The 12,575-nt window shown below is 41.7% G+C and overlaps 1 protein-coding gene across 7 annotated transcripts in view; it reads right to left on the bottom strand.

Moving 5' to 3' along the window:
* The window catches only part of CDH16 (cadherin 16), a 77,204-nt gene that overhangs the window by 42,774 nt on the left and 21,855 nt on the right, over window positions 1-12,575 (bottom strand). For all 7 annotated transcript variants that reach the window (XR_002101274.1, XR_002101273.1, XM_019535883.1 and 4 more), the window contains 4 exons: window positions 12,305-12,443; window positions 7,253-7,411; window positions 3,674-3,870; window positions 1,223-1,348 (listed from right to left, as the gene is read on the bottom strand). Coding sequence is in view for 5 of the 7 variants with exons in the window: in XM_019535883.1 (XP_019391428.1) it covers window positions 1,223-1,348; window positions 3,674-3,870; window positions 7,253-7,411; window positions 12,305-12,443 (621 nt within the window). In the remaining 2 variants the exon portion in view is untranslated. The remainder of the gene's footprint in view (window positions 1-1,222; window positions 1,349-3,673; window positions 3,871-7,252; window positions 7,412-12,304; window positions 12,444-12,575) is intronic.

The raw sequence follows: 12,575 nt of genomic DNA, 5'->3' as shown, positions 1-12,575 counted from the left end.
TTCAACCCTCATGTCAAAGCTACAAACCAGTTGCATGCAGTGCTCCCAGCTTTTATATGTTCCAGAGATAAGAATCTATAGCTTGAAGTTAAAAACTCATATTGCTGATAGTAAAAAATAGATGCTAGTCACCCAGATGCTGATTTGAAGTCAGTCCAGATATATGGAAGTCCCAGGGGTCTTTCTATAAATACCTAAGGCCATGTGTTCTCATACCACTGGAAAATCATCAGCTTCTATTCTGCCTCATCTCCTTGGAAAAGCTTGACACTTAGCATTTGTGGTCAGGATACTGCTTCCTATTAACCTAAAGACAAAGGGCCATATCCTTGAGGTAGGCTGAGCTCCACACTCAAATGGTTACCGGAGGGCAAATTCAGAAGAGACTCCCGAAGGTAACTGCATCCACTTATTGCTTATGCATAGCCATATTCCACCCCCTCGCATCTCTTTGGCTCAGGAATGGTCCCAGGCAGCCATCTATACCCTCCACCTGCATTGAAGTTTCACCACTATATAGAATGGCCCATAACCTGCCCCTCTTCTATTCAGTGAGCCAAAGCCTAAACCCTTTACTATTACTCATATTTACAGAACTCATTAGGATAATGACTGAAACTGGTATGGCTGAAGATCTCACAATGGGCCCAGTGGGAACAACTGTATGAGCAAGTAGAGGACAAAATAAAATTGGCTCAATAATTCAGATAATATCATTAGTGCCATTATATTATATCTGGATGAAACAAAATACCAGTGTACTTTTATTTGGGAGATTAGTATTTTCACCCTCAGGAGTCGAATCTTACTCTCACTTACACTAGCACAGTGCTCTCAGTAGGGATGCATTAGCAGAATCTATCCTTAATAGAACAGGAAGATTAGTCCAGGGGGTAAAACAAAGAACTGGGTTTACCATAAATCCTGGTTCGGTCATTTTAGGCAGGTCACTTAACCTTACCTCATGCCTTGATTTTCCAGCTGTAAAATGTGTAATAGCATTACCCTACCTCCCCAAGTTGAAGACAATATCCACTGGTGCCTAGCTACTACAGTATTGAGTGCCTTTGTCTCATGGCCCCAAGTTTATCTTTTTACATGCATGCAGTTTTGTTGGTGAATAATTAGCAAGGGAATCTTCTCCTTCACCAGATCTCTGAGTGCTTATTAAGGGAGCTGTGCTAAATCTTCTGAACTGCTTAATCCCTCCATTCATGCTTACCTCTGCTTGACTTTCTCTGTCTAGCTCTTGTGTCACATAGATGTTTCCTGCTGGGTCAATTGAAAAAAGACCCTGAGGGAAATTGTCTTTCAGAGAGTAATGGACTTCTCTGCTATTCCAGTGAACCTGGAATCAAGGGAACAAGCATTCACACAAAGAAGCAGCACACCAAGTTCCAAGGAACAATAATAGCAGCAATATTGAAATACTGTTGTTTCATCGACAAAAAGTGCACAGAGGACGTGAGTTGGTCCCAGTGAACACCTGATCATCACCTAAAGCCACCAGCACAATAATGAATACTTGGTACCTTTGTTAGCATCCCCAGAAGAGATAGGCGAGTGACTAGATAGAAAATGAGCAACCCTCCCACCTTTAAACTCATCCATTCGGTTCAGTGCAAAGTAGGGTAGTTTTTATCTGTTTGGATAATGAACAGAGAATGCTTTTCTATGGCTGTATCAGCCCAGCACCTTTCACAAATATCAAATTCATCTTTTCAAGAAGGTAGATATAGGGGTGAGAATTGGAGAAACCAGCACTGTTCTGACCTTCTAGCCCAAGTATGGTAGCTACAGCTGCCATTAGAGCAGACGTAGCTAACAATCAAGCTAATGAAGTTTGCCACAAAAAACTTATGTATATTTATATTATCTAAAAATGCTAGAGATGTGGTTTGCTACTACAGCATGACTCCATGAATCAAAAATACTGGGCTGTAGTCTCATTTCTGTCAAACTCATGGTATGTCCATTAACAAGCCACTTATAGCTTGATTTTTTTTTTCCACACTGAGCATCTTCTTTTGAATCTAATTGAGGCTGTAAGTGCTCATCACTTCTGAATGTCAGGCCATCATTAATGCCTGTGCTACAGTTCCTGTAAAATGGACAACATCCTTGCTTACCTTCTGCCTGCAAAGTTTGAGTGCTTGTTTATGAACGTGTTTTGAGTCCCTTCAGTAAAATGCATTTTAAGATCAAATTGAGATTCTGGCTGCTGACAAGAGATTCCAAATGCCTGCCATATCCCAGCCAGAAACAGTTGCATAAATTAAACTCAAAATGGCTAATAATGTTTCAATTGCTAGCCAAAAATAACCTAAGCTGAAACTTTTGGACAGACTTCCTTTAAGTTACATAGAATAATCTGTATATTCTAACAGCCAAAACCAAATCAAATCAGCAAAAGGTTTGCCTGATACACTTTGCCAAAGCAAAAGTTTAATCATTTTCAGATTGATTTAAATCCAAAATTAAATTACTGGAGCTAAAAATACCTACAACATCGCACTGGTGAAAAGCAATAAACAATTTTAAGGGAGTTATTATAAGGGCAGGTGAACAAGCAAACTCAGAGACAATTATAACTGCATTTTTTACTGTTGCCATGGAAATGTTGTAGCTACAAACACTTGTGTTTAGACTGTGCAGCCTAGGTGAAATATAGCCTGTCAGTTGTTTTTACAAGGCATAAACCCTTTCAGCTCCATGGGTGCAAAACAGTTCCTAACAAGGAGAAAGTAGAAGGTAACTGTTATAAATGGGATGTGTGTAATACTTCATCGGGTCTCAAAATAACAGAAGCCATTACGGAGGCCTCGTTCTAATTTAAACATCTGCGTTGTTTATGTTAGCACTAATGTGTTTCTTGGGTGACTTTGTTTAGATTTGGTGCCTCTTAAGCCATATGACTGTATTCCCAAACTATGCAGATGCAGTCACGTGAGTGAAAAGCTCCCTTACTGCACTACTTGACTTGCCACAGGGGACAGAGTGCAATCTGTGCGCTATGTTTAAAATAAGAACGTTATTTTTAAGCAGCCTTTTTTATTTCCTCTTCATCCTCTCATTCCTGAGGGATTCCCTTTGGAGTTCCAGTAAACAGAACAACAGCAGGTTGCTGTACATTAGACTACTCCGTCTTTCTGCTATTGCTGGAATAGGGAGAGCTTTACCGGCAAGTCAGGCAGGTTTGGACAAAAAAAGCAGGGACAATCCAGCAATATGAGAGCTTTCTCTTTGTAGGGGGGATGAATGGAAAGGTCTGGTATTGAATAGTAAGACTCAGTGACATAAATAAATAGAAACTTTAGCCTGTGAAACAGGAGCGTGAGTGTTTTTAATACTACAGAATGGATGAAACACGTTTATCAGCCATCGCTTAAGATCATGTGGCAATAATGCTTCTTGCACTCCTACTTAAAATCAGCCTGCTTTTTTGAGCATCCAGACTACTGCAACCTGCCATTAATATAAAAGTTACAGACCATGCTTGTGCTTCTTCAGGACCATACGTGAGCAGAGTACTGATGGAAGAGGACATTCGTGTGTCTAAAGTTAAGCCTAAGAGTTTGTAGGCTCAAAGCCCAGCTTATGACTTTTCTGAAAGAGCTGTGCAAACGCTGCTGTCCTGAGTCTCCTGCTTTTGCAAACTGCCCTCTTCACTCACCTGTGAAATGATTTTTGGATAGGTCACATTCAGGTTTTCTTGAAGGAGGACAGGGCTTGGGGCTATCCACGTGTTCTCCACAATTATAATTTCCACTGTTGCTAGGGCACGATACCCCAGAGACTGATTCCCCAGATCTTTGACTTGCACAATTAGCTGATAATTGCTGACCTCAGATGAGTTCAATAAAGAGCTACCTACAAAATAAGAGAATCTTATCAACCATAGTTTTACATACCACTTTTGCAGAACTTGTAACACCTCCCAAGTAAGAGAGATGCACATTTCCTGCATGTTCCCTGTGGAGACATCTTCCAGGAGGAAGCAAGTGAAGGAAAAACAGGGAGCTGTAATATGGGAACATATTCTAGTCAAACTATCCATTTTGTTCAAGTCGTGGCTTTGACCTACTTTGCTACTGCTTACCTGTGATACGTTGAACAAATTCCCCAGGATAAACAGACTTGTGCTGCATGCAATATAGCAGGTGACATCTTGTTGCTGGAAATATAGAAAAGAACCACCCCCTTCCCCTCTGATTGGGCCCACCTACATAATGTGCCAGCTTACCCTATGTGCACTATTCTGTTCTTTGGCCTGCTGACAACAGGCTCAGCTTTATGGATGCTGTGCCTTATAATGAAACTGCTTCTAGTGCAGTGAAGGTCCATTCTGGTAGAAATGTATTCCAGCCACATTATGAACAAAACTAAAATTAACCTCTCCTTAAACCTATAGGCCTCATTTCACCTGAACCCTTTTTGTTTTGGGGTTCTTGCTGGGTTGGACTGGCAGGTTTTAACTGATAACCTAAAACAGAGCACTTATATAAGTGAAGCAAATGATTCCCAGCTCTCTGCTGTCCTGCCAGCTGGTCCCGATGTTTCCCAAGCGTTCCAGTGACCTCTAGCCTTTATCTACAATGGAAACAAGTGCTCTCTTAAGAGATGAGCCATGACTATTTTTTAAGGCAGCTCTTGAACCTTCTCTCATGGAAACATTTAGTGTTACTATCTTAGCCTTGGGTTTGCCTTCAAGTGCACTTTAGATGCTGTAGCAACTGATATCTAATATTTGAAAGTGTAATAAGAAATGCATTAAGTAACATCAAAGACCAATTTCTGACCACAGGACTTGCCTTTGCACACCTAAGTTATGTACACTTACTTCATGCCTATAGCAGTACCATGCATAAGGGACTAATTAATGATTGCACCTCCATTGTAATGTAGACATAAACATTTGTGTGCCTTTTTTTAATATCAGTGCATCTTTGCAGGGTATTGAAAGTCAGACTCCACTATTTTTTTCTGTTTTATTCTGTTGTTGTTTGGTAGATGCTATATTTAATCCTTCTGTTTTGAGGAAATGTTGCTCTACAAATATCTATTGGTTAATTAAAAATTAATTTAAGTTAATTAAAATCGTAAAATGCTGGCTTTGGTTGGACAGGTTTTTTGGCAACATGTGGCAATTATAACAAAAAGAAAAGTCTGTGACAGCAGATCCTTGTAAGATGACACTCATGTCCTTCTTTTGCTGTGAAAAAAGCTCTGAAGCTGGATATGCTACTGTGGATGAGCAGGAGACATTTATTGCATTATACTTCTCTTCCCAACATTTAGTATCATTCCATTTTCTTCTAGAATTTCTTATGAATGTTACTTTTCCTTTGAGGCAATTGGGAAGGACCCGATTGATACTAAATAATAGGCATAGTTTGTGCCATGAATCAAATTATGGGTTTCAGAAAATCTGTAGATTGATTTAATCCCTTACCCATTTGTACTGCCTTTATTAAGTTGCACTTTCCCAAGTGATCTATGGCTGTTGCATTCATATGGACATCCAGTACACAGTGATGGCAGGTGCACAAAATGAACTTCAGAAAGACCTTTCATTAGACAAGAAAACGATGACTACAACCTGTCATTATTGGTGATGTATGGCGTGGGTGTACACAAAGCTTCTGGCTGTATGTTTCAAGGATAACAATGTGCAAGTGCCCAGCTCCACTTTACAGTCTGCAGCTTCAGAAAAATCTGCTACAAAGTAAAACTTGGTTGCACACAGAAAAGATTATAATTACAAGCCAGATAGAGAACTGTGAGACCAAATGGCTTCTTGCAGAATGATGGCAATGTCATTTGATGGCCCAAGTGAAAGGCAGTATGTTACCAACTGAAGGTGGGTACAGACATTACACTTAATGTGCTTTAAGCATGCACACTTAAAAATGGAAGTAGAGTCCACAGAAAACATTTTCTTAAGATGTGGAAGGTAACAGTGACTCTTGGCTGGAGTGGGACATTGCACCCTGCCCCTGGAGGGCTGCCTGCTGCCTGGACAGGACTAATGTCCTCCTATCTCAGCAGGAGAGAGGACCAGGTCCCAGCTCCCCAACTGGGGCAGGGGACTTGGAAAGAGCTGCAGGGGAGGGGTAGGTCCCAGCCTCCTACCCTGAACTCACCCTGCTAGCTGCCACACCAGCAGTTCGGGCTAGGGTGCTGGGACCTGCCCCACCCCTGCAGCTTTTCCCAAGCCCTTGATCGCCCCATCGGGACACAGGGCTGGGACCTGCCCCTGACCGGGGCAGTTCTTAGCCCCCACTCCTCAATCGCAGTGTGGTGGCTGGAAAGCCTGTTCCCCACTCAGCTCCTTGATCACTTAGAACAGGCTCCCCAGCCCCTGCCAGCAGGCAGCTCCCAGTACCAGCTTGGCAGTTGCGAGTCCAGTGCTGGGAGATCTCTATCTCCCACAGCCAGCTCCGTGACAGTGAGGCCAGCACTGGGAGATGAGGATCCCCACCTCCTGGGCTCCCGATTGTGATGGTGAAGTGGAGGCTGGGAGATAAGGATCTCCTAGCCCTGACTCCCGAATCATGATCTCAGAGCAGGGGGCTAGGAGCTCCGTGCTGCCAGGGCAAGGGGATATAATCCCTGTTTGGACTCCCCTGGCTGCAGGCAGCTCCTGGAGCAGGGAACAATCTCCCACCCCCTGCTGGCCAGCTGACTGGGAGCAGCTTGCTCCCAGTCAGGCATTTACACAAACGCTACTGCGCAATAACTAATCACAAGTCAATTTGTTACTTGCATTTGCTCTGGTACACTACACTACTGCCCAGTAACGCATTTCCTATAGATGCACTCAGTAAGTTTAAAATGAACAGAAGTAAGGTTTTTTTTCAGATCCATGTAATTAAGGTGTGGAACTCATTGCCCCCAGATGTTGTGGAAGCCGGTAGTTTAGCTAGATTCAAAAAAGGGATTGGATAAATTCTTAGAAGTAAGTATCAGTAGCTGTTGTGCCTGGGAGTTAGGGATACACCCTCTGAACTAGAACTTCACAGACCTTAAATGCAAGTGAGAGAGGAACAGTGGGGAAAACCCCCTAGTCATACACAGTTCACTCTCCCTTTCAGCATCTGCTCTCAGCCCCTGCGTGGACCTATGGTCTGACCCAGAAAATGGCAATTCTTATGTTCTTATGTAACCCACTTCTGTCAGTTTAAGCTTTCAGAACCATAATTATTCAAATACTTCAGCACAAACAAGGCAAAACTTCAGAGCTGTAGCTTACCTTCTGCAGACAAAAAAACAGCTCCTGTCCTCGAGTTTATTTCAAACATGTTCTCTGAGGGTTGGCGTGGAGTTTGAGTGAGTATTTTGTACTGTAAATCAGCATTTGGCGTGGAAGGGTCATCCAAGTCAATGGCACTCACATGCATGAAAGATGTTCCTGGGTTTAGAAAGATTGCAGATTGGGTTTGGGTGGCACAATTCTCTGTCTTAAAGCATCCTAATTCACCAAGAAAAACACTTTCCATGGCAGCATTTCAGTTCTCTTTCTGTAGCTGAACTCTTCACATCTGGAATAAATAAAACTCTGTGGTACCTATAGAGATGCAATGTGTCACCTATTTTTTCAGTTGAAGGGGACAGATTACGTGTAGTGTAGCTAGCTTCCCTCATTGGTTTGTTTAACTTGGCTTTGGGTATTGATGCTAGTTTAATAGTTTCTCTTAGAAATATAAGTTTAGAATCTTACACCACTTGACTTTTCAAATCCCACAGCTGCCTCAGATGCCTATTGTCAATGAGCTGTAACAAGAAATACTTTGCGGCTATGCAGCACCTTCTGAGGCATTCAAAGGTCTGTATAAATGGGGTGTTAAGCCTAACAACATCTCTCAGAGTCATCACCCTCATTTAATAGGCATGCTAGAGATGTTGACTCTCATGATATCTGGTGTTTTTTCTTGAACCACCAACTGCTGAAGCTTTGTGATTAGGTGAGACTCACATTTCAGTGAAAAAAGAGAACATTTCTCTGGTTCCCTGAGACCTCAGGACATCTTTAAAGCTTCAGCTGCAAGGTCATTTCTTCCCGAGTTCCTGTTGGTTTAGTCAAGGAAGCTGCCTCTTGGTTCAGCTATTGGAGTTGCTGCTGACAAGCTGCATGGGTCTCGCTCTGGGAAAATACAGGACGGAGAGAGCTCTTCACGGGTTAAGCTCACTTCAGCACATGGCCACAAATTGGCAGGTCAGTGCTGGTGTAAGGGTGGGGGCAGATAGTCAGTGAGCTGCGTTGTGTGCCTTAGGGCAGAGTGGCAGCATGTGACAGGCTGACTTCGATGTGTACATATGCCCATCAGTACCGCAGTTTACCATCCAGGTGCCAGGTCTGACACAGGTGCAAAACTGAGACAAAATACAGGAGTATTTGGTAGAAATGTAAAGGACAAGGGACCTTTGTGTAGTCCCCTGCACCTTTTTATGCCCTGATTTGGTACATTTATACTTGTTCTTCCCTGATGTAAATTACAGCGAAAGTCGCAAGGTAGCAAAACTAGAGGTATTTGTGCTTTGCAGGAAAACACAGATACCCCACTTCTGAATCCTGTCCTGTCATGACTGAAGTCAGTGGTTCTAGGGATCCCTATTCAGTGGCCTAACTAGGAGACAATGACTTTGCCTCTTCCAAGAACCAATTTGGGCTTAGCTTTAATGGGGCTATCCTGACCATGGGCAGATCTGGGATTTTGAAAAAATCTGCAGGGTGCAGATGGTGTGCTATGTCATCACATATAATGCAACAAGCATTTTTTCTCCAGGTGAAAAGAAATTAGTAATAAGCTAGGGACCTTGGGCTGTATTATTCAGTTTAAGCTAAAAGCAAAAACAAATATAATTTTATTAGAACATGCATTAATTTACTATATCATATATTATGTAGAAACCCCCCCCACAACAAACTAGTTAAAAATGTTGTTTCTTGCATCCTGTTGTCATTAGAATTAAATCTACATTTCATAAAACAAAATCTAGCCTTGAGCATGTCAACAGTGCAATGTTTCACTGAAAGTTATTTCCATACCTGAGTTGATGTTCGCCTGAATTAATGTTTCCATACTGAGTTAACTTTTTTAGCTAGAGTTAAAAACAACCTGCAGGGCTATGAAATTAAAGCAGCAAACAGAGAGAAGAATTGAATAGAAGATAGCTTGATTAGTGGAATGGCAAGACTTAAAAAAGGAGAGAGGGTCATTAACATCTGTTGAACGAAGAGTTTAGAAAGAACAGGTTGATGATAATGACCCATGAAGTCAACTGAGTTCCTCACTGCTGTCAGAGTAGAAATGCTGCAGGCATTGCTAGGAAGTTTGTTTTAAACTTTGGGTGGAGTAGGAACCAGAGTGGGGTATGAGTATACCACTGCCCCCCTTCCTCCCAGATCTGCCCCTGACCCTGGTTTATGCCAGCTGAGGGTTTACCTGTTCAGTGAATTCTTGTTGCAGTGACCATATGTAATCTTTCCACTGAGTAAGTGAATAGCATGTTGCATAATCAATCTTTCAGGTGAAAAACATGTTTGAAACATCTTTGGAAAAAATAATCCCTGCCATATGTATTTGGGTGTTCTCTCCTTCCTTTTCCATCCTGAATAGGTATGTGATGTTGTTAGGGTGTTTGTAGATGACACTTTGAAACGGCTTTAAAGCGGGTTAAATGCCTTTTGCACTGCTTTAATGGCACTGGTGTTTGCACATTCAGTGGTGTATTGTGCATTAATTCCAGCTGCTGTAGCACATTCGGTGGCATAATGCACCTTAAATTTAAAAAAAACACCACTTCAATTTAGGGGGAATTAAACCTTTGTGTCATGTACATATGCCCTTCAGCAGTACAGCTTTGGTGTTCCATGTTAGAGACTATTGCCTTTAAGCAGTGTAAAGCAAAGTAAAACTATGTCCTGCCTTTGTTTTACACTAGTTTAACTGGCATGTTGCAAAAATAGCGGGGAGTAAGTATTAGTTTGCAGATCACACAATCAGGTGCTATTCACAACATGCTAATTTAAGAGTTTCATCACGTTCACTTTGCATGAAAGCACACATAGGGTTTGACCCACATAAAATGGCGAAGCACCTGCCCACTAAACCTTCCAATAGCTGGTTTGTGGTATGGCTTCCTTCCCTGATGAATAAACTAAGATAAACTTCCAGTCGCATCTTTTCCAAGAAATGAGCGTAGTGAACAGTCATCAACCCCGCTCCAGGAGATTCCAGGAGATGAGTGTAGTGAGTATGCTGTATTTCTATTACTGACTAGTGTAGTGAGTATACTGTATTCCTATAACTGTGTATGCTGTATTCCGGTTACTAGAGTGGGGAAATCTCTCCCCAAATAAGGGTTAAAGTTTGGAATAATAATCAGAAAAACCTGTTAGGTTAAATGCCAGTAATATTATTCAGATTGCAGCAGTACATTTCTCTGCCTGTTTTTTTCCCTTGGTCCTCGAGTTTTTTGACAAATTGTAGCAAATGACAAGTGCCCATTAAAACTCATTTAGCCTTCACACTATGAAACCTTTTGTTGCTGTGACACGAGGTTACTTTCACCTCTCACAGTCTTATGGAAATGCACAGCAAACCTTTTATAACAGTCTACAATACAAAGAATGTTACTGTCAAGAGCCTCCTCCTGGGATATGACGCAAAGCAGCATGACCAGTGCAACCCAAATGAATGCCATTGAACTTAAGGCAACTACAGATTTTAGGTAGAAGGAACTGCAGGTCTTTAATTAAAGGCTTTATCCTTTACACCTGTTTTACACCTCTATAAATCAGTGGCATTCAGTGGAGTTACTCAAAGAGTTTACAGCCATGTAAGAGGAGAATGAGGCCTGAATGGACCTGGCTTTCTGTTCTCTCTCACCTTGTGTCCTGACTGACACCTCTGTTGGCATAAAAATACTACAGATGTTGTGTGGGGGCTTTTTACGTGCCTTTTTTAACTCACTTACCCTACAGGACCAATTAGTGAGAAATCAGCCTCTATATTTAACTTTACCCCTCCTCTACTGGATGCAGACAAGAATAGGAGGTTTTTAAAAATGTTTTAGCTAATGTGTTACAACTTTACTGCAGAAAGGATAAGGTGTATTTTAACATGCTCACAGGTAAAGGTGACCTGCAGACTGTTCCTTTAGGTGTTTTTAATATGTTAAAAAGCAACTTGTTCAAGCATCACTTTCTATCTTAGAACAAGTTAGTAAGAATGTGTTACTACCATGCTCTGAAACACCACCTTTTAATCCTAGTTGAGACAAACCCTCACATGCTGAGAGTCTTAAAGTAGAGGGGGCATCACTCCTGCTTTAGGTGCCCTTGGACATTTGTAGAGTGGTGCAGGTGGCACTAAGAGTCTAGTACACATCCTAAAGCCACTCTTGTGCCCAGTAGAGATACTGGACTAAATCAAGCTTTCACCAGTTTATGCACTGTTGCTATCCCATTGTATCCTGGCATATTGCTTGGAAGGTAACTCATTCCACTGCTGTTTCTGACTTTCAAGGGTAGATCTGCAAGGCAACTTTTCATCATGTTTGTGGTAGCAGCCATTTGTGATCCCGATTTAGGTTAACGTGAGGAGATTGCTTAACCAAGACAAACATTCTGATTCTCGATATGAAAAGTCCCGAAACTACATCTGGTACCGTTACAAAAAAAAATCTCTTTATGACTTTATACTCAGCAGTGCAATAACATTTGATGTTTAAAAATACGTTGGAAAGTTTATCTATAAAACTAATGATAGAACAGTCCAGCTTCCAAGATAGGCTCCTTTTAGCCTGCTTATCTCCTCCCTGACATTTCACTACTGAGCATCAGTGAGCAGGAAGCTTTGTACTGACATCTGAAAGCAACTCTCCAGCAGCAGTGTGCAAAAGGCTATGGAACAAGCAGTCACATGGTTTCTATATTTTCTCTCTTGTTTACTGCATGCATGTCGCCGAACGGCAAATAAAAAGAATGCACTAATCCCAAAGAGTAAGGCACTCAACTTCTCACATCCACACATATGGTTGTGGTTATCTCTGAAGAGGGAAGCCATTTTGTATTTGTTCATGTCTGCTCAAGCCCCCACTGTCTTAGGCGAGGAGATAATCTCCAAGTCATTTCTAATGAAAACACAATGCAATTATACAAACGGATGATCTTAAAAATGGAATGCTTGATCCAGTTTAGCAGGATTAGCACGAAAACCCTTGGCATGTTTTAAGTGGGAGGGAGGCAAGTGAAGATGAAATCTGTCTTTCCGTAAGGAGTCAGGGAGATCGTTATTACCTTGCTTTGTCCCTTTGCTGAGAATCCCGGAAAATACCTCCTCTGCCAGGACCGGCATGTTGTCGTTTTCATCTTTTACTGTGATCGTTATGGTTACAGGATCAGACACTGGCTGCTCGTCTTCATCTTTTGCAATTACCTGATTTTAAAACAGAATGCTCTTATACCTGCATTTTTACATTTCACTTTTAAAGGTTAGTGTGAAAATATGACTACTGTTTTTTTAAATCTATGACAATATCCCAGGAGGAGGCATAGGAACCTTCTAGAG

Source organism: Crocodylus porosus, unplaced genomic scaffold (genome assembly GCF_001723895.1).
Source record: "Crocodylus porosus isolate Cpor-Errol unplaced genomic scaffold, CroPor_comp1, whole genome shotgun sequence".
Lineage (NCBI taxonomy): Eukaryota > Metazoa > Chordata > Crocodylia > Crocodylidae > Crocodylus > Crocodylus porosus.
Note: the sequence above shows the minus strand (reverse complement) of the source record. Positions and strands in the feature narration are given on the sequence as shown.